Here is a 21,356-nt window from a genome sequence, read left to right as displayed (position 1 = left end):
AAACTTGAAAATGGTTAGGCCGCTGGTGTGCTGATATCACTGCTGATCATGATGGCCAATATGACGTCGTTTTCTTGTACTCCCCATCTCTCTGTATCCAGTTGCTGTCTCTTATCTTTCATACTTAGACAGTAAGGTCTTTGTAACCAGGGTCTGTCTCTTGCGTTTGTACAGCACCTAGCACAATGGGGTCCTGATCTCTGGCTGAGTCTCCTCAGCCCTACAGTAATACAAATAATGTTAATACAAACACCCACAGTTCCCATTAGATAATATAAAAATGTATGTAAGGGGTATAAACCCTCCTGCTTCAGGGCACAAATTACCACTAACTTGACAGGAGTTAGGAAGGAACTTCCTCTGTGCAGATTATGCCATCATTGTGCATGATGGATATTCTCACTTCTTTAAAACATCTGATACAGCTAGTGTGACTAGATGTCCCGTTTTTAAAGGGACGGTCCCGGTTTTTGGGACTTTTTCTTATATAGGTGCCTATTACCCCCTACTCCCTGTCCCGTTTTATCGCAGTTGCTATCTGGTAACCCTAGATATAGCCCACTGTTACAGACAAAATACTGTACTAGATGGACCACAGGTCTGATTCAGGATGACAGTTCCTACATTTCTGTGCTTTGTGCCTGTCTACAGCACAAATCGAACAATGTTAGTTAAGTGTAAACTGTCTCTGCCTTTCTTATTGGATTTGATGACAGCTACGGTATGGTCTACACTAGAAAATTAGGTCAGTTTACGTTTGTCAGGGGTGTGACAAATCCACCCCCCTGAGCGGTTTAGATAAACTGACCTAACTCCCTGTGTACACAGCGCTAGGTCAGTGGAAGACCTACCGCCTCTCAGGAAGGTGGATTACCTACACCAGTTGGAGAACTCCTCCTGTCAGCGTAGGTAGTGTCTGCACTGAAGCAATGCAGTGGCACAGTGTTTTAATTGTACACAAGCTCTAAAAATCAACCTTTTTTTTTTTTCCCCATCGGCTACCAGGGCTGATAGCTGTAGGCTAAACTACAGGCTATCCTTATCAAAAACTGTTTGAAATTGTATTCCTCCCAATATGAATCAATTCCTCTCTGATCAAATCAAAGTCAGGGGATGGAAGGAAAATAAATAAATTTTTAACCATTGTTAGTTGTATTGACAGCAGAACTGCTGAACGGAAAATGAAAAGCTCTTTTGAGAAAAGATTTGTGGGGAAGTAGTTTGGGTCTAGTTGTTAGACTGGGAGGAGGCAAGGGCTTGCACTCAGGATCATGGGTTCTACTCCTGGCTCTTCCACTGACTCCCTGAATGACTTAGGAAAGTCATATAACTTCAGTTTCCTCATTTGTATCCTGGGTAGAACACTAGCTGTTTCAATGGGGTGTTTTGTAATTTGCCTAATTAATCACAGAATCATAGAAATGTTGGGCTGGAACAATCGCCAATCAAGCCCAGCACCCTGCGGAGAACCAGGACCAAATAAACCTAGAGTTCCAGACTATCCCTGACAGGTGTTTGTCCAACCTATTCTTAAAAACCTCCCTTGGAAGCCTATTCTAAAACTTAACTACCCTTAGAGGTAGAAAGTTTTTCCTAATATCTAACCTAAATCTCCCTTGCTGCAGATTAAGCCCATTATGTCTTGGCCTACTAATGCTTGTGCTTTGAAACGGTCAGGTGAAAGTTGCTGTTGAGGTGCTGTGTATTTATCACGATGATGCTTTCTGCTGTGAGATACTTTGTTTTCTGTGCAGATTAGAAGCGATACATCCCAGATCCTGGACGAGACCATTCCACTCATTAAAGCCAAGGTGGTAGAAATGAACAACATCTATGCCAAAGTTGATAAATTAGAGGTTTGTTACATTGAATTTTGCGTTCCTGGGGGGGGAAATGTGCTTCTGAGGTTGCCCTCTCTCTGGATTTGTGCAGAGTGCTCACATATTTGCAACTAATTTTGTTCCCTTTGGCTGTATGTTTTTTGTTTGCTTGTTTGTTTTAAAACAGTGGGACTCTTGCCTAAAATATAGCACTTGTGTAAGTGCTTGTGGGATTGGGGCCTTAAAGAATAATTTATTTTTCTGATTCACCAACTCCGAGTATTAGATTTAAGGTATTCATAATGATCAGGGTCTTGGTGACTTGTAGGGAGATTTATGCCACGGTGTTTACTGTTTTAAAAAAAAGAAAGTCAGGTCTCATGTCCATCAGTTTCAGCTTGTTGATAATAGTCTTGTGTAACTGTGTAAAAGGTATCTCTGTGCTCCCCTCTTCAGCAGCATTTTAGTGTTTGCTGTATCCTGAATGAGGGAAGCCAGTACGACTCACTAAAATGATGTCCTCACCATATTTAGTAAGCAGTATATTAAAATTACAGTGTCAGCTCAGGGCAAGGTTGCCTCTGGGATGAATATAATTAAAACATGACAAGATAAATCACATAATGTTTAATATCACTTTTAACTGACTCGGAGAAGTGGAAGAAGCTAAATGTTCATGGCATCAATTCCAGGTGGGCATTTCTCAAGCTTTGAGCTCAGCCCCTTTACAAAGTAGCAAAATAACTCTCCCTGTCCCTGATACCGATCTGTTGAATAAGGTGGTGTCGTTTGTACAAGATTTATTTTCAGACTAGAGCTACTCTTCAAAGCCTTGATTCAGCAAAGTACAAAGTGGGTTCTGTAGAAAGATAAAGTAAGAGAGTACCTGCTGCAGAGAGCTCACAATTAAGACAGTCCTATAAACTCTGCCTTGTAGCAATTTGTGTGTACATGGGAGAGTATTACAGTGGAATCTGGGTTTTAGTGATCACTCTATTGTGAACATTTGGATTCATGGATCAGTTTTTTTCCAAAAGCCAGTTCCAGTGTGTGTCTGAAGCTTGTGCTGACCAGTGAGGGGCATTCAGCTGAAAGGATCATATGGGAAGTGATGTATTATTTTATTTGATGTTTACAAAGGTAGAAAAGAATTTCGCACCTTTGAGTGTCACTCGGCTGCAGGTAAAAAAAAAAAAAAGTTAGTGGGAGCTATTTTTATCCTGGCTGCCCTGACTTGGCATTCTAGGATGTCTAGCGGGACTCGTGCCGTCCTTGCGAGATGGAGACTCCGTTTCTCTGCTTGTGATTGATTTGGCGTGTCACTGTTCTGTGGATCTGAACCTGGTGATCGTTCAGCTAGAACACTCCAGTGTCCAACTCTTCTTACAACAGGGCTCAACAAGAAGTCAGAGGATGTCATAGGCCAGAAGTTCAGAGACCTCTGTCTAGTCATTAAGACTAATAATAATTTTGCTTCTGCTGTTTTCTACCCACAACCAATTATGAGTGCAAATGAGTTTAGTCTTCTAGCCACCCAGTTTTTAGGTGTAAGCAAATAGTGTAGTTGGATGTCTGTGGTCAGATTTTCAGCCAGTGTGCAAGTGCTCATCTAGTCTGTGTGCAAACAAGGAGCAAAATTGTGCATTTGAGGTGTATTGAAAAAAATGGCACTAAATCATTTGCCCCCGTGAGTAATTACTCATCTTACTGGTTATAGGTGGAAAATTAGAGTCCAGGTTTGAAAATGCATCCCGTTTGCGACTCCTATTAATAATAGTGCATTCTGGTATCTTGCTGAAGCCATTGATTTGACTCTGGATCAGTAGCCAGGATAGTATTGAAAACCAGTGTGCAGATGCTGGTAATTCTCATTAGATTTTTTTCTGTCCCCCCCCCCCCCCCCCACAGGCATTTGTTAAAATGGTTGGACGCCATGTCTCTTTTCTAGAAGAACAAGTGCTTCAAGCTGAGGGGAACCACAACACTGTGTCTCACGCTGTTCGCAAACTACTTCAGTCTGCAGCTATACCTTCTTTTAAAAATGTAAGTGTTTGAAAGCTATTTATAGCACATGGGGAAAGTGATGTAACAAATACTCCTCCCTCCTACTACCAGCATGGGCCTAGACAATAGGCTTGATATTTCTGGGAAGTGTTGTAAACATTACACTGGATAATTGATTGTAACTAACCAGTGCAAGAGAAGAATATTATTTCTTGTAGTGAAAGTGAGTAGCTAAGAAGTCCTTTTCTAAGCTGTTATGTGGTGTTGCTGTGAGTTAAATAGCTTTTGTGTTAAATCTGAGAGATGTCCACATTTGGTGGGGGGATGAATGGAACAATTCCCCTGTGTGTGTGCGCACACACATATATTGTTTGTAGAATCCGTACATCATCTTGGGATGAAAGATGCTCTATAAGCATCTTGTGTTGAAATTACATCCTCTCCATAGACTTGTCATCTTCTGTGAACCAGCACTACAGGGGGATGAGGCACATGCTCTTTGCCGGTGGATTTCAGTGATATTTACTGACAACAGAGGAATGTTGAGACTCAGGACGCTGGATTTCCTTTCCAGGTTCTGGAAGGAATTGTGCTGTAGTGGGCACCCTCTTCTCTCCTCCCCTCCAAACCTGTCTCTGGGCCAGTGCTGTCTTGTTCCTCTCTTTTCCTCTTCCCCCTCCAGCTCCTCATCCCAGTCTCCTCCCCTAGCTAATTCCAGTCTTCATCCTTCTCCCCCAGCTCGTTATCCAATTCTCACTTCCCACCCCGCACCACCGCCACCACTCTAGCGCCCAGTCTCTTTCCCCTGGGTCTATATCACAGTCTCCTTGCCCAGCTAGTTCCAGTCTCCATCCTCTCTGGCTCCTCATTTGATCTGTCCTCCCATGCCCCGCACGCTCTCAGTCCCTCCCTATCCCAGTTCCCTCCCTCCAGCATCCAGTCTCCTTGTCAGCCTGTCCCAGTATCCCCTGCCCTCCCAGTCTTCCTCCATCAGGCTCCTTGTCCTAATCTGCTCAATCTACCTCTCCTTGTGGTCCAGTTTGTATCCTCAGCAGAAAGGCTGCTTCCTCCTCCTTTTCCATGCTGCCTGTGTGTCAGCCAGGTCAGCACTGAGAGCACAAGAGGGACAATCTGCCGGCTTTCAGTTTCTGGGCTCAGTGCCGCAGCAGCCCCTGGCAGCTGCAGTAACAGGGAAAGTCCTGCTTACCCCCTGCCATGTTGGGATGGAGCATGCCCAATCGTGCTGTGGGAATGGCATGTACCCAGTCCGGTCAGCACATAGGAGCTCTCAGGGGACAGAGCATGCCAAATTCTAACGACTGAACTGTGATTGTTCAGAGGATTATAACTTGATCAGATTCTCACGGGAACATCCCTGACACCAGCATGACCCCCCAGCCAAATTTCAAATCCCTCCTCCAAAGCATGGAGGCACAAGAGCTTCTCAATGGTTCTAAGCATTTTTTTTTTAACATGGGCAAAGCAACATCTTTTGCTTTGATTTCATTTGCTGAAATGGCCAAACCGTTTTTGCTATTATTTTCCACACAAAAAATAATTTCAGCCTGATGCAGATAACCAGCCTGGAAAATTTCTGTCCGAATGGTTAAAATTTGGTAAAGTTTTAAGCAACTGGCAACAGGTTCTTATAATGGGAAGTGTTGGGCAACCTTAACTATAGGTGACGCTATCAGCTCCACCTATAACAATAATAATGATGATGATGATATTAGTGGTAGGGAAACATGAACTTTCAGCACAATATACATAGCTGGGAAAACATTGAGGTTCTCTCTTTCTGCATCCAGAAGTCGAACTGGGCTGGGTCATGGCGAACTTGTTCTTTTATCTGGGCACATTTTAAAAAAATGAAAGCATACACTAAATGAAAAGTCCCTAGCTCTCTTGTGGTTGCAAAGACTTTCAAAATATGAAGTGAGTGTAACTGATATAGTGATACCTGCTTGAGTTTGCAGACAGCGTGGAACAACAGCTTTGAGAACCGCCCGGTTTATTTCAGATGGGTTGTTAACTCTGAATCCTAATGTCAGTAATTGACATCTGTATAAAATAAATAACTTTGATTGAAGCATGCAGGAAAGGATAGGGACCGTCTTACTATGAAGATGAGCTGTCAGTGGAGTCTTGTTTTGGTGTCTCAAGTGGGAATTTCAGAGAGTACCACTTTTTTTTCCATTTCGACCCTTGTCTGAAACGCAAGGCTCCAAACTGCCACTTCCCTTTTCCTGCACTTCGGCAGCTTCCCGTATCACCCCCCACCTTCCAATGGTTCATCACTCCCTCTCCTTCATTCTGAAAGATCCCATTGCAGTGCCTCAGCAAATTTGGCAGTTCTCTGTGCTGGGGGGCCTGTTGCCACTAAATGACAACTGTGCATGGTCTGGGATTACCACCTCCCCCTTCCCCCCCATGCCCACACTGAGTGAGACTTGAATCTTGAGCAGCTAAGGCACAAGAGGGGAGCATCCTGAGTGGCTGAATCCTGTGATGAGACTTTCAAGGATAGCAAAGGTGGGATCCTGCAACGTGGGTGGGTGTCACAGGCAGGTTTAACATGTTTGGCTGGTTCTGAAATGGCAGGCTGCCTAGACTTTGACCCAGGAAGAAAAAGAGCGGGAGTTGCACTGACTACATTTCTCTAAAATGAAATCAGGCTTTTCCTCTTTCTCTGGGCTGGAATAGACGGTGCTTTCCACCTATTGTTTCCCTGCTTTTAAATTAAATATACACACTGAAAAGTGCAAGGAAAATCTCATTCTCGTTCTTTGTTACTATATCCCAACGTGCAGCTGCAGAAACAGAGTTTTGGTTCCTCCATGCATACTATTAGTTTAGGCTCTCCCATCCAGGACTGGTACCATTCGCTGCATGGCAACTTGTTAAGTTGTTGGTCTTTTGCATCTGTGGTTCTGCATTTTGGGCATTGAGTGGTTAGTTTCATAGTTGTCTATTCAGGGCCTTGTTGAGCAAAGTGTAAAATCTGTGGTAGAAATGGGCACTGATACAGTTCTCTCCTCATGTTAGGAACATGTAGGGGGTTGTTGGAGAGGAAGGGCAGCATGGCTAGCCAGGAAATGGATGGAGACTTGCTGACGTATTCTGCGCCCGCCCTCCCCCCGAAATGTGATAGAACTTCTTAATTTCATGCATATTATTGTCAGCACTTTACAATGTAACTTGCACTGCACCAGGGTGATGCTAGTAACTGTGGGAAAACAGAGCTTCTGTATAGGTAGTAGGAGAGTGGGAGATAGAGATTCCTCTCCATTTTTATAGGGATTTTATGGGCCCCATCACCATATTATTTGAGCCCTTCACAAATATTAATGAATTTATCCTCTCAGCATCAGTGTTGCATAGAGAGGTCTCACTTTCCCTATTTCATAGGCTAGGAACTGATGCATAGAGAGGTTAAGTAATTTTCCCAAGAATATACTGGCACAGCTGGAAATTGAGCCCAGGTGTTTGGCGTTCCAGTCTAGTGCCTTAAGCATAAGATTATCCTCCTCCTTCAGGAACAGGAACCTGTGTCTGGGTTGGAGCTGGAGGATGAAAGTAACAGCTGGGAGATAAGAATTTGTACCCAAGTTCTTTATAGGTGGGAAGTATGGGCAATCTGGGTTCTTGCCTGTATGGCATGTAAGAACTCTTCAGGTGTGTCGCTCTGGCCCCGCTCAACCGTAAAGCATCTGTATCACCATAATGACAGATTTCAGAGTAACAGCCGTGTTAGTCTGTATTCGCAAAAAGAAAAGGAGTACTTGTGGCACCTTAGAGACTAACCAATTTATTTGAGCATGAGCTTTCGTGAGCTACAGCTCACTTCATCGGATGCATACCGTGGAAACTACAGCAGACTTTATATACACACAGAGATCATGGTATTGTTTCATGATCTCTGTGTGTATATAAAGTCTGCTGCAGTTTCCACGGTATGCATCCGATGAAGTGAGCTGTAGCTCACGAAAGCTCATGCTCAAATAAATTGGTTAGTTTCTAAGGTGCCACAAGTACTCCTTCTATCACCATAAGCTGAAAAGCTCTACAAGGACAGAGCTCTGGTCATACGGTTAGGAGCAGTAGGTGTTTGACTGCATACTAGTTTTTGTTACTGTTTTACAGGATTTATTATAATCCTTCCCTCTAAGTAGGATGAATATAGAAGCTGCTTCTTTATTTTTGCTTTATGAACCTTCAGAAAAACAATCTGAAGCCATTTGTTTGTGACCCTAAGTATTTGTATGGAGTATTGAAATCCTATTGAATTTTCAGAATTGCTAAAGCAGAGATCAGTTGTTCCTTGCAGACTTCTGTAGCTTCAGAGCTTTTTATTACTCTAAATTTCAGTCCTATATGTGCAGGTTCTTCTCAGTGAATAGCAGTATAGTATCTCCGATGGCTATGTCAAAAATGGAGTTAAATTTGCTCCATTTTCTTTTCTTCTTCTATCATGTTATCTGGGTGTATATGTGCAATATCTCTCTCTCTCACAGTGTAGGAAATAGTTTTGCTAGTGATTTCAGAGAGTGTTAAAACACTCCCAAAATTTTGAGCACTCTTATCTGAACAGTACTCTTAGTTCTTTGTGTTTTCCATTCCTTTTTTTTCCCTGCTTCTTTAAACTGTCCATTACGTATAATTTTCAATAGTTCTCCATTTAGCAATTTATAGAACATATCTTGCAGGCAACCGTGTAAACAATTTTACACCAATTGTAAATATGCATTGCTGTACAAAACTGACAGATTACAAAATATAATGTCACACCGAAAGAGATCACTCGGAAATTGCAAAGCAAAAGAAATGCCTTCTCCTGTGAAGTCCATATACTCTGCAGAAGAAAAATAGAGTTTGGGCTGTAAGGGAGAAGCTGGCTGGTTTTTGATACATTTCATACCTTTTATCTAAAGATTTCACCTGTGCCCTTGGCTGAATGGGGCTCTTCCACCATCCAGAGGAGACTGGAGAATTGTATTTTAGAAAATATCAGAGTTCTGGTTATAAAGAATCAATACCATCTCTTTCTTTCAGTGGATCAAAACCCTGTATTGCCAACTCTCACACTTTTATCAAGGATCTCGTGGTATTTGATGTCTTTCTAAAAGCCCTTGCTCCTGAATTCATGTGATTATGTGAGAATTACTTTTTTTTTTTTGATGAAAGCTGTAAGTTTTGAGACTTTATGGTTGTAGAGAAAAGTTTGAAATTGTTACCCTAAAGGTCCCCAAACCTCAGTAGTCAAATATAAAGAAGCCAACACTTACTATTTTTTAAAATCTTAGGTTTTTAAGCCAATATTATTCTGGGGGGCCTGACTCATTATTTTTGAATGTTTGGGGTTGGCAATACTGAAAACCCTCTCCAGCCTGTGATTCCATTAGTATCTGGCCTGCCAGAGCAATACTGTGGAAATTCAAAACCACACTACAGCCGCTAGAGCTTTGATACCAAATATATTCCTTCTCTCACAACCAAAACCACATTCAGCATGTGGAAACAAGGATAAAAGTAATTTTGCAAATATATTGAAGGAAAGAAAAAGCCATTGGCTACAATATTTGCATTTGATGCAATTCCTTATCACTCTGACTTTAAAAAACCAAAACTCACCTTTTTAAAGGGAAACTTCAGTTCAGATTCAGCTTAATTGTAAAACAATTAAGAACATAAGAATAGCTATTCTGGATCAGACCAGTGGTCCATCCAGTCCAGTATCCTGTCTTCCGGGAGTCGCCAATGCCAGATGCTTCAGAGGGAATGAACAAAACACGGCAATTTATTGAGCGATCCATTCTCTTCCATCCATGCCCAGCTTCTAGCAGTCTGAGGGTTAGGGCTAATAGCCATTGGTGGACCTACCCTCCATGAACATATCTAATTCTTTTTTTAACCCAGTTATTCTTTTGGCCTTCACAATATCCCCTGTTCTCTGTAAGATCTAAAACCAATAGAAATGTTTCCATGACTTTTTATTAAATTCATGGAGATAATTGCTTTTTAAAAAAAACAGTAAATGCTCTCTTGTGTCCAAATATTGCAGCATTGGGAATCTGAAAGTGAAACCAACTATATATTTTTTAAAAGTTAAATGAATTTGATCAATGTGTATAGTCAAAGCTGAGACAAATGCAGAAAAGGAAAAAAGCATAAAATATTAGAAAGTATATTGGATTTTAAAACTTCTTTCAATAGAATTGTGTGTTGTGTTAAGACCTACTAAACTCCAGTGTCTAACATTTTAAATAAATAAAGCTCTTGTTAAAGATCTGAGGCCGCCAGCCCTTTAGGGTGTGAGATCTCTCCATTAACATCCCAGAGGTCCTCAGGTAAAACCTGGGAAGACTGGAGTTGACATTCATAATATTTCTAAAGTTAAAAAAAATAATTAAGAACTCCTTTCAAGATTTTATTATCCATCATAAAGAAGCAAAACAGGCACAAACCCATTTAAAAATAATCCTTTACAGGTCTCAGAGTAGCAGCCGTGTTAGTTTGTATCTGCAAAAAGAAAAGGAGGACTTCTGGCACCTTAGAGACTAACAAATTTATTTGAGCATAAGCTTTTGTGAGCTACAGCTCACTTCATCGGATGCATCATGAAAGCTCACGAAAGCTTATGCTGAAATAAATTTGTTAGTCTCTAAGGTGCCACAAGTCCTCCTTCCCTTTACAGGTCATCTTTCGTAATATACGGTTATGTTAATGACATTGTAAGCAAACATGTTTACCTGATTTAGTTGATAGTGTCCCTTTAAAATATAGAGAGAGGAACATTCCCACTTTTCCTTTCTTCTCACTTACTCATAACTCCATGCCTACAACATCATTAGTATTTCGCTTTGCATTCCATTTGCAGGAATGAATGCTCTTTCATTTTCTTTGTAATAACAGCTTTCAAGTTAATATTAAAGATACATTTATGCCAATTGTCAGGAGCATGATAATTATTGACGATGCTTTCCTTCTATGAATTATCAGAATTTCTTATTAGACTGGGTAGGATAAAATAGGCAGTTTCCTTTCCATTAAAATTGTAATGTTAGCTCTTGAGCAGCAGCTGCTTAACTTAGTCTTCATTCATCTGCTTCAACTGATGGCTAACCAACTTTTTTCTGATGCCTAAGGGAGAGAATGGTTTTCTAAATGCCATTGTTGGAAAAGTGGCTCGGGGGATTGATAATGGGAGATGAAGCTTACTTTGTGCTACATCATTAGGTCAAGCTCAGCCCACCTTGCTAGTGCGTACAAGTCATTGCCACTGCAATTATTTAAGTGTCTAAGATAGAGATCCCAGGGATACAGTTCTTTTTGTGGTTGCCTGTGTGACGTGGGTTGGTGGGCTCAGTCCAGATTCTGGCTGGCAAGTATCCACAAAGGTAGTTACCAGTGGCAGTAATATGCTCCTTTGAACAGAAAGGCCACTGCTCAAATGGATCAGGAGATTGAACTCTTCTGTCTGTCAAGGAGAGTTTTCTCCCCATGTCAGGGTTGAAGTTCTGATTGATTTCCTGGGGAATTAATATTAACAAAAACAAGGTTATAAACTGCCTGAATAAGTAGCCCTTCCCCTTTCAGTTGCTCACATTTCACCCCCTTGGTACTTGTTATGTCATAATCTCTGTAGATCACCTTTAAAATGTAACTGGATGGTGTGTATTTAATATATGTCAGGATCACATTTTCCAGTGTCCTTTCCCCTCATACTAGACTCACAGGAGGTATGGTTTAAGTTAAGACTGGGAGTCAAGAGGCTTGTGTTCTACCCCTGCTTTTGCCACTGACTCTCTGTGTATCCTGGGGTAAGACACTTCACTTCTTGTGCCCTGGTTTAATTTCTGAAGATAATGATCCGGATCTCCTGGGATATTGCAAGGCATAATTATTTGTCTGTAAAGGGCTGAGAGATCCTTGGGTGGAAAGGGCAAAGTATTTATTAATCTTTTTCCTTCATTTGTATTACATAGCACAGGGGAAAGGGGCACAGAGAGAGCAAGTAAGGCCAAGATTTTCTAAACTAGAACCCTAAAGTTAAGCTCCTGTGTCCATATTTAGGTAGCTGCCCGACTTTCAAAAATGCTAAGCACCTGTCAGCTCTTACTGAACCCACTGGAGGTGTTGGGTGCTCAGCACTTTTGAAAATCAGACAGATGCCTAAATATGGATTTAGAAATTTAGCTTTAGGCTCCTAGTTCTGAAAATCTTAACCTAAAGGCCTAGACAGTTACTGCAGCAAAATGCAGGCACTGAAATATAATGAATAAATAAAAACTGGTAAAAAAATTCTTAGTCTAGGTGAATGCTGTCTAGGTTAGCACCCTGCTCTGCTCTGTATATGTGTATTACCTAAGAAAGTCCTGAACTTCTGGCTACATATATAGCTTTTATGAGACTGATTAAAACAAATAAACAAGTATGATCTGTACCAGAAGGTGGAAACCCCACTTCTGCACTTACTGAGTTCTGAAGGTGCTCTGTATCAGTTAATCTATTGGTGTTTATTGTTGAGCTTTAAATAGGCTTCACAGTGAGTGGTTCACTAGGCTTTGATGATGATTTTTTGTGGGTTTATAAATTCCACTTAGAACATTGCTCTGTGTAGAATTAAATTGAATTAGCTGCTGCTGCAGAGAAGAGACATAGCTGGTTCCAGGGAAAGTAAGAGGTGGATATTCCCCCTTGCCTTGGGTTCCTATTGGCTGCTGCTGTGAGGAATGCAGCAAGCAGTGGCTACTGCTGCACTATTGACTAAGCATCTGCGTGTTATACATTTCAGCTGTGCACATGCGTGCCTTCTGGGGGAAATAGAAGGTGGTGCCTTGAACTATATCTGATTCCTCTTCTCCTATCAGTTACGTTTCCTCTCTTCATCTGGGGATCTAACCTCTATTTCTATTGTTAAATAGGCTAGCTACTCTCTACGTTCTAAAACTACAGGTATAAAATACTCCCTTAGCTCTTGCTTCTCTAATGGTTAGGCCCTGACTCATGAAACCTGTGCTGCCCTACTTACTTAAAAAAACCCAAACAAACAAACCCAACCAAAACCGGACTGCTGTGTCTTCAGTTTGAGCTCCCTCAGAGCAGAGAGCAGCATGTTGAGAAGAGGTGCCGTTAAGTTAGGCTATGGCTACGCTACAGAGCTTGCAGGGCTGCTTGTGCAGATGCCGTAAGCTGACAGGAGAGAGCTCTTCCGTCTACTTAATTATGCCAACCCCCGCAAGCGGCGATAGCTATGTTGTTGGGAGAAGCTCTCCCGCTGACATAGCACTGTCCACACTGGTGCTTAGGTCAGTGCAACTTATTTCGCTTAGGGGGTGACTTATTGACCCCCCTGAGTAACATAACTTACACTATACTAATTTATTTGAGCATGAGCTTTCGTGAGCTACAGCTCACTTCATCGGATGCATACCGTGGAAACTGCAGAAGACATTATATACACACAGAGACCATGAAACAATACCTCCTCCCACCCCACTGTCCTGCTGGTAATAGCTTATCTAAAGTGATCATCAAGTTGGGCCATTTCCAGCACAAATCCAGGTTTTCTCACCCTCCACCCCCACACACACAAACTCACTCTCCTGCTGGTAATAGCCCATCCAAAGTGACAACTCTCTTCACAATGTGTATGATAATCAAGTTGGGCCATTTCCTGCACAAATCCAGGTTCTCTCACTCCCTCACCCCCCTCCAAAAACCACACACACAAACTCACTCTCCTGCTGGTAATAGCTCATCCAAAGTGACCATTCTCCCTACAATGTGCATGATAATCAAGGTGGGCCATTTCCAGCACAAATTCATGTTTTCTCACCCCCCCACCCCCATACACACACAAACTCACTCTCCTGCTGGTAATAGCTCATCCAAAGTGACCACTCTCCCTACAATGTGCATAGTAATCAAGGTGGGCCATTTCCAGCACAAATCCAGGCTTTCTCACCCTCCCTCTCTTTCCGGGACACACACACACACACACTCTCACTCTCACTCTCCTGCTGGCAACAGCTCATCCAAACTGACCACTATCCAAGTTTAACCAGAATGTCTGGGGGGAGGGGGAGGTGTAGGAAAAAACAAGGGGAAATAGGCTACCTTGCAAGTACTCCTTTTCTTTTTGCGAATACAGACTAACACGGCTGTAACTCTGAAACCTTACACTATACTGACATCAGCTAGAGTGTGTACATATTCATTACCTGTCGTAGTAATCAACAGAATCCCATTTTAGTTATTCCCAGAAATAATTATGGGTATTTTTGCTGTACTAGAAATGGGATGTGTATATCCACTATTTGGGTTATTTCATTTTCCTTCATTAATTTCCACTTTTTTCCCTGGAGCCAGCTAGTAAAGTCCTGTTGATATGCATAAACGTGCTGCAAATCGCACCTGAGATTTTTCATCCCAACATATTGTGTTATAGTTCACTGAGAGAACTTTCTTGCTAGTGGTGAACTTGTATGGAAACTTTGCTTTACCATATTTCTGTGGCTTATTTTCTTCCCAGCATGGAATATTCCACAAGCTCCTGTTACATTTTATAATGGAGTTTTCTCAGAGAACTGTGCATAGAAATTGGGGTCTCTATCTTACAAAGGCATAATTTTAAGTGTGCCCAATTGATGTATTTGCATAAATTTGAATGGGCACAAAATTTTCACTTTTGAATAGATTCTATATCTTTAGATATTTCTAGATTATTATTATTAATAATTTTATTTTATTAATACTCTAGGGCCTAAAGGCCCCAACCAAGATAGGGGCCCTATTTTGTTAGACACTGTATTTATTAACCCATAGTAAGGGATAGTCCCTGCCCCAAAGAGCATACAATATAAATAGACCAAAGAGACAAAAGATGAGAGAAGAGAAGTGTTATCCACCATGCAGATGAGGAATTGAGGCACAGAAAGATTTAGCGATTTGCCCCAGGTCACAAAAAAATCTATGGCAAAGCCTGGAATTAAACATGTATATCCTAAATCTCAGTCTAGTACGTTAGCTTCAAGATTCTCCTTTGATGAGGCTTGTTGTCTGCTTGGCCCAATATATTGCACTTTTCATCTGAGGATCTCTTACATTTTACAAACAATAAACAAGCTAAATACAGGAGCTGGGTGAAATAGGTGAATGTTCTACCCATTTTATAAATGAACTGAGATTAAGCCCTAGAAAACACTGAGTTAGTGGCAAAGCTGAGAATAAAATTGGGGAATCCTAACTCTCAATATTCCATTTACAATAGTTTCTATATTCAGACTTGGCATGATGCATTGAAGTAATGTTGAAATGGAACTTCTAGTTTTATGTAACTATCCTAAAGGCGTAGTTTGACTTCTGTAGTTGCGTGGGGGGGCAGCTCCAGTCAGGCAAATGGCGCCGTGTGTGGGGTTGGAAGTGGAGGGCAAATTCCGCACCTGCCTGAGACTTGCAGTTTGGGTGGGCAATGCCCGCCTGCCCCTTCCAAATTACACCCATGCCTATAATATCATTCTAAAGTAATGTGCAAACAGAAGTGACTTCCTTTGTAAATCAGTTTATTTTCCATGGCCACTTGCTGGAAGTGTGGTTTTTGTTTTTGTTTTGTTAGGAAGAATCATATGTGAGGGAAGCCTGAGAAAATAACTCTCACCCTGCGTAAACACTTTCAAATGAAAGTAACTTTAAGCATATGTATAGCTGGGACAGTGAAGTTACTCGTAAGGTCTTATTATTTTCAGTATCAGGCCCTAAATTTGAGCTCTCACAGTAGTAATTGATTTGGATATTTTTATAGTTAAATATCATAAACATAAGATATAGTGGATAGTCAGAGGGCATAGTTGTAATTAAGTACTGTACAAATCATGTGTAGGCTGGTCCCCATAAAGAATGTAACTGAAATCCATAATTAATGCTGTGTGATTATCGTCTTATGTTTGCTAATAATGTTACCCTCCAAAATGATTATTGGATTTATAAAGCATACTCTCTCAAAAATGGGCGTATCACAAGACCAAAAAGACAAACAATGATAGATATAACAAAACACAGACAACACTGAGTTCAGCCACTTCCAGGGTTTCTTGTACTTTAGGCTAAGGAGGGCAGCTATGGCAATAGAAGGATAATATAATCTCAGCACAGGTATGTTCTGGAGAATGTGGATTCTATAGTTTTGCTCCTAGTAAAGCTGGGCTCTTTCTTTACCCTGTGGCATGATCTGGTTTATGGAGTTTTACAACCTTCCTGTCTCCCCCCCCCCTACCTCACACACATGTTCAATTAACTCCCCACACACTATTTCCTCCATTTCCCAGTGGCTTAGCGCTGCCACTTAGACATTCTGACTTTTCTTGGGCACACACCACCTTCTAAAGGCATTTTGTCAGTTTATTTCTGATGTCACTGGCTCTCAGTGGGAGACTCTGGTGTAGACAAACAGACTCCTTTTCAGGTCCAGTCATCTCCTCTGTTGCTGAATTACTTGAATAATTGCTCCTGGTTTTCTGTATTTGTTCACACCTCCATCACTTTTAATTTTTGTTCAGGACCCAGATTTGGAAAATTATTGTGTTCTTGTGTGTGAATGTAAGATTATATATATATAATCTGTGTGTGTGTATTTTAAAGGAAAAAGATACAAAAGTGCATGGATAGATAAGTAAACAAACAGGAAATCCATTTAAAAATTGATTTTACAATATTGTGGTGTCTGCCTTCTGAAGAGGAGTATCATGTGGTGGTGAAACTTTCCTGCAGAAGTTGTTTAAAGAAAAACCAAAAAACCAGCCCCCCCCCACCCCCCCAGTATACATGTACACACTATTTGAATGCTGTTCTTTTCAGTAATTGGTATGTGTTTGTTGCAGTTTAGATCCTAACAGTGGCTTTCCACCTTGTGTTCCATAGAGATTGTTTCTTTGAGTCAGTTTGTCTGGTAAAGGCTATAGGCTTGTTAAGAATGAAACATGAAATTACTCTAAAAGCAAAGAAAGATTATAGGTAAGTGAATGGTTTAGTTTACCTTATAACCTGGGCCAAAATCATCCTTGTTGTAACTCCTTTAATATCAGTAGAGTTATACCTGGGATGAATTTGGCCCATTGTACTTCTGAAAATAGGTCTTTTCTCTTTGTAATATGAAAAATATCCCGATTGGCTTTTCTCATTTCTCCTAGAATCAAAATTGTCTCCTGCTGAACAATCAATTTGCGTACTAAATTTTCAAAATTATGAAAGGGGTAACAAAATCAATGAGACTCCGCCCCCCCACCCCCATTACTGGCAGAGGGGTTCAGAAAAATATGCCAGTCAAAAATTAGGAAGAGGACAATAAAGAGGAGACTGAAATAAGACGACTTCTCTCCAGATCATAAACACCTGGAATCCCCCAACAGTGAGGGTGATTGAAATGGTGGAAACTCTAAACGAGTTCAAGAGACACCAAATTTATTTGTGGAGAAGAAAGGTTATTGAGTGATCTGGTGTAGAAATAGGAAGCCTCTTCTACTTCCAAAAATGTCCTTACCTTTTAGCAATTGTAACATGAATAACATTCTGAAATTGTCCTCTTCTCTTTTTAGTCATTAGCATAGGCTGGCTTTTGCTTCCTTATTTTGGTGAGTACTATGTTGTTTTGTTTGCAAGATGTTATTTTGATTAACTTTTCCAGTAGTTCAGAGTAAGATCACAGATAAATGACATTTTATCAACATCTCATTTTGTGGTGGATAATATTTGGAATTATCATGTCTGTGGAACACCACAGAAATTAAGTTACTTTGCAGTCTTATGGAGACCAGTAGGGTCCTGAGGACTGGTAATGGGATATAGAGCTTTTCAGCCATAGGTCACGGGTTCAAGTTCCCTGCTGTGACTTTGTCACTACTGTCACAGTTTCAAGATAATGGCTATATCCTATATTTCCTCCTCCTTGGTCCCTTGAGAGCACCCACTTAAAGGTTTCTGGTTCCTAGCCATCACCTCTGCTGAGTGGAGACCCCCATCTCACTTCCTTGTGACTGGGGGTTTTAAGTCTTTACAGCTCCCTTTTCTACCCTGTGATATTCCCAGCAAGCCAGTCTGCTGAAAAGGTCTGTGCCTGTGCTTTGCTCTCTTGCCAAAGGCTATGACCAACGTGTTGCCAGCAGTTACAATTATCACACAGCTCTCTCTAAGCAAGCACATTTTTTCTGAAGGTAAAAAGCATTAACACAGAGAAAGCATATAAAACCAAAAGAACCTACAAGCATGCTAAAAAGCTTACCACCCATTTCCCTCAACTCCAACACAGGGCTATGGTAGGTGCCAGTCCTTCAAACCCCACAGTTGGGTTTTCCCTGTGGTTAGAAGCCCATATCAGGAACCAGAACAAAGGCCCCCAGTCAGTTTAAGCTTGGGCTGTTTATCCAAAAATCCCTTTTCTGTCTTTTTTGGTTTCTGGAGAACCTGTTCTGAATCAAAACATATAAGCCTCCCCAGGAAGTGTTAACTCTCTGGAAGTGCTATAACCTGAGTGATTTGCCTTAATCATCCCCTTTTATTTTCAGAGTGCATATAATCCCTGCCCACAATGATACATAAACCATTTATACTCTTAATACAATATGGTCTCCCATAGATTTTGCAGGAAGCTGCCCTGTCTGTCACAATTACCAACCAGGGGAGCGTGTGGGACATAGGCGCTGACATATCAGCTGTTCCATGGCGGGCAGGAGGCACTGGGAGGGAGGAGCAGGCACAGGGTGTGTTTGGGGGAGAGGGTGGAACTGGGCAGGAAGAGGCGTGGTGGAGTGAGGGTGAGAAGAGGTGGGGCAGAGGTGGGGGTGGGAGCAGAGCGGGGCGGGGAGGGGGTTGAGCACCCCCAGGGCCCTGGAGGAAGCCCTCTGGTGTGGGAGCCAGGGTTGGGGTCCAGTGGTCATTTGGTGATCTGCATGAAAGGAGCTTGTTGGGTCATAATCCAGTTTCCAGTGGATGAGCATCCACATCACAGAAACCACCACCATATATTGTGCTCGTTGTCCTCCTCGTTGGCAGCCAGCCACAGCAGAGAGGCATGTTTTAGAGGTGATCTCTTCGGGTCAGGGTTATGGCCCATTGATAAGGGGAAGTTTACCCTGCTGCTGCCCATAATGCACCTGGCCTGCTGATGGAGAACTTCAGACTCCAGAACTGTCAGTCTAGAACTTTCATGAGCCGCTCTTTAGTATAGACAGATTTTAGAAGGAGTCAGAGTGTTTCGAAGGATTTTGTTGCTGGTAAAACATTTTGAGAATCTCTCCATGTGGCAGATAACTTTAGGAATGTTTACTCCTTGATGAGCTCTGTATCTGATCTATCATTTTTCTATAGAGCCTATCACTGTGTCACCTAACTGCCTAAGTGTTTTAGCAGGAGATCACCCTTGCAGAGTGTTGATGATACTACACTCCATTTAGGTTTTGAAGGCCACATAAAGTATGCTAAGCGTCAAAGGACATTTTTTGTTGAGATTAAAACAAGATTCACTGTTACCCTAATACCTTCCACGTCCTTGCCCAGGCTACAGAGAGCAAGGTCCCCAAGCACCTTGATGTGCCATAGGGATAAGAAGTTTGACTGATATATTTCTTAAAAAAGAAAACAGTTTCCCTTTGTAGGAGTTGAAAAATTATTTAAAGTCTCCAGGCACCCAGAGACGAGGAATGTTGTGTCTGTTGGAATCTGCTCTTGGCTGGGAATTATGGCCATTTTCTGTGGTCTGCAAGCAGTTCTGCCTATGATGTAATGTTGTTGCAGGAAAGGTGCTTGCTCTGCTTCAGCCTGTAGGAGTCGTAATGCCTAGCAGTTCTCTCCCCCGCCTCCAACGTGCGCACATACATACGCTCTCTCTCTCCCAGAAAGTTGCCCTTCCCCCACCCCTTTTCACAGTGCTTCTCCCTGAGGCAAATTTCTTGCTGTCTGGAGTATCAAGCATGCACGGGTGCTTTCCTTTTTCTTTCTCCTCTTTTGAATTTTCCTGTGTAGTTATTATAAAGCAGCAATAGCTGAAAAGACAGTTTCACCCTGGTTCTTTTCTCCAGTTATGTGTCTGCGTGTGTGTGTAAAATAAATAAATGAACCCCACAGCTTATAGATGAGAAGCCAAGCTTGGGTTTTTTTAAGTGCCTTTCCTCAACATTCATCATTTTTTCTTGTGGTAGAGATACAACATAAGCAGATGGCAAATATTAACATACAATACAGTGCCTGCTAGAAGTGATTTAACAATGCTCTAGGTTTCTGTGCCTTTCAGTTAGTTAAGTCGTGTTTACAAGTTAATGAATTTGTTCCACTTGAAATATTTGATGGTATGTACAGAGGTTCAGTGGTAAAGGGATCCTTTAGGAGTAATCGAGGAATGTTGTGTGTTTCTAGGCATTGTGGTTATGGGTGACGTATTTTTTTCTTCGAATTTTAGCATTTTCACGATGGTGCTGAAAAGAGGATCAGAATGAGCAGTCTTATTAGGTAATAATACACAGCTTTTCTTTAACCTCAGTGATGTTGCTTGTAGGACCTTATGAACCTGGAAGTGATACCATGGATAATTGCAACCCCATCCTATGCTATAGAGTTTGCTCTTATATTTGTATTGGATCTCCATAAGCCTTAGGCAAGGATTTGAAGAACAAATGCAAATTTGGGTAGCAAATTGGACAACATACTGTTTTTTTTGAGTAGCCCGTTTTCTTGTTTTGGAACTATGAATGCAAAATATTAAATAGGCTGTCTCATATAAGTTAACTTGCATTTTGCAGCAAAGGTGCTTGGAAGGGCGTGATATAACTCAATATATTCTAGACCCTGTGTAAGGTTTCTTGCTAACATGCTCCCTGCTATGTACTTAGCACAAAAATCTAAGCCTTCTTCTGCAGTTGTACTCATGCTGGGAAACAAAAAAAATCTGTTTATATCTGGAAGCTGAGGGTCGTGTAATGTAGAAAGAAGACTAGCTGCAAGCTATGGCGCAAACCTTGTGCGATTAATATTTTACACGGAATTCTCCAGTCATGCAGTAATCATGTAAATGAGCTTGCACTTGGAATATGCAATGTAGTTGTAGCTGTGTCAGTCCCAGGATATTAGAGAGACCTGAAGAAGAGTTCTGTGTGGCTCAAAAGCTTGTGTCTCTCACCCACAGAAATTGGTCCAATAAAAGATATTACCTCACCCACCTTGTCTCTACTTGGAATATGGAGTCTATCAAAACTACTGAAGCTGCAATTGCAGACAGTCCTCTTAAACAGTCCATTGGCTGACAACCTGTAAGCCTCACTGAATTTAAAGAGTTAATGCCATTCACTATTATTTGACCACTTGGGACCAAAAAAAAAGTTTTTAGAAGGATTTAATTGATGGCTCTGGTATAAGCCCTTTCTATGTGTAGGATTCTCAAACTGTAGGTTTGTCTTTTCATAGGGCTCTTTTTTAAAAAATGCATTGATCAGTTTAATAATACCTTTATTCAATAAGAAGTGAAAATGCACGGAATCTGTTTCCCAT

At 41.4% G+C, this 21,356-nt stretch overlaps 1 protein-coding gene across 3 annotated transcripts in view; it reads left to right on the top strand.

Moving 5' to 3' along the window:
• Nucleotides 1–21,356, top strand: part of BCAS4 (breast carcinoma amplified sequence 4) — an 88,096-nt gene that overhangs the window by 20,131 nt on the left and 46,609 nt on the right. The window contains exons 3-5 of one of the 3 annotated variants that reach the window (XM_073309417.1): nucleotides 1,755–1,856; nucleotides 3,729–3,863; nucleotides 20,272–20,321. In XM_073309417.1, coding sequence (XP_073165518.1) covers nucleotides 1,755–1,856; nucleotides 3,729–3,863; nucleotides 20,272–20,321 — 287 coding nt within the window. The remainder of the gene's footprint in view (nucleotides 1–1,754; nucleotides 1,857–3,728; nucleotides 3,864–20,271; nucleotides 20,322–21,356) is intronic. The other 2 variants (XM_073309419.1, XM_073309418.1) reach the window with 2 other exon arrangements.

Source organism: Lepidochelys kempii, chromosome 13 (genome assembly GCF_965140265.1).
Source record: "Lepidochelys kempii isolate rLepKem1 chromosome 13, rLepKem1.hap2, whole genome shotgun sequence".
NCBI classification, from domain to species: Eukaryota; Metazoa; Chordata; order Testudines; family Cheloniidae; genus Lepidochelys; species Lepidochelys kempii.
The sequence above is the reverse complement of the archived record's forward strand: the minus strand, read 5'-3'. Positions and strand labels throughout refer to the sequence as shown.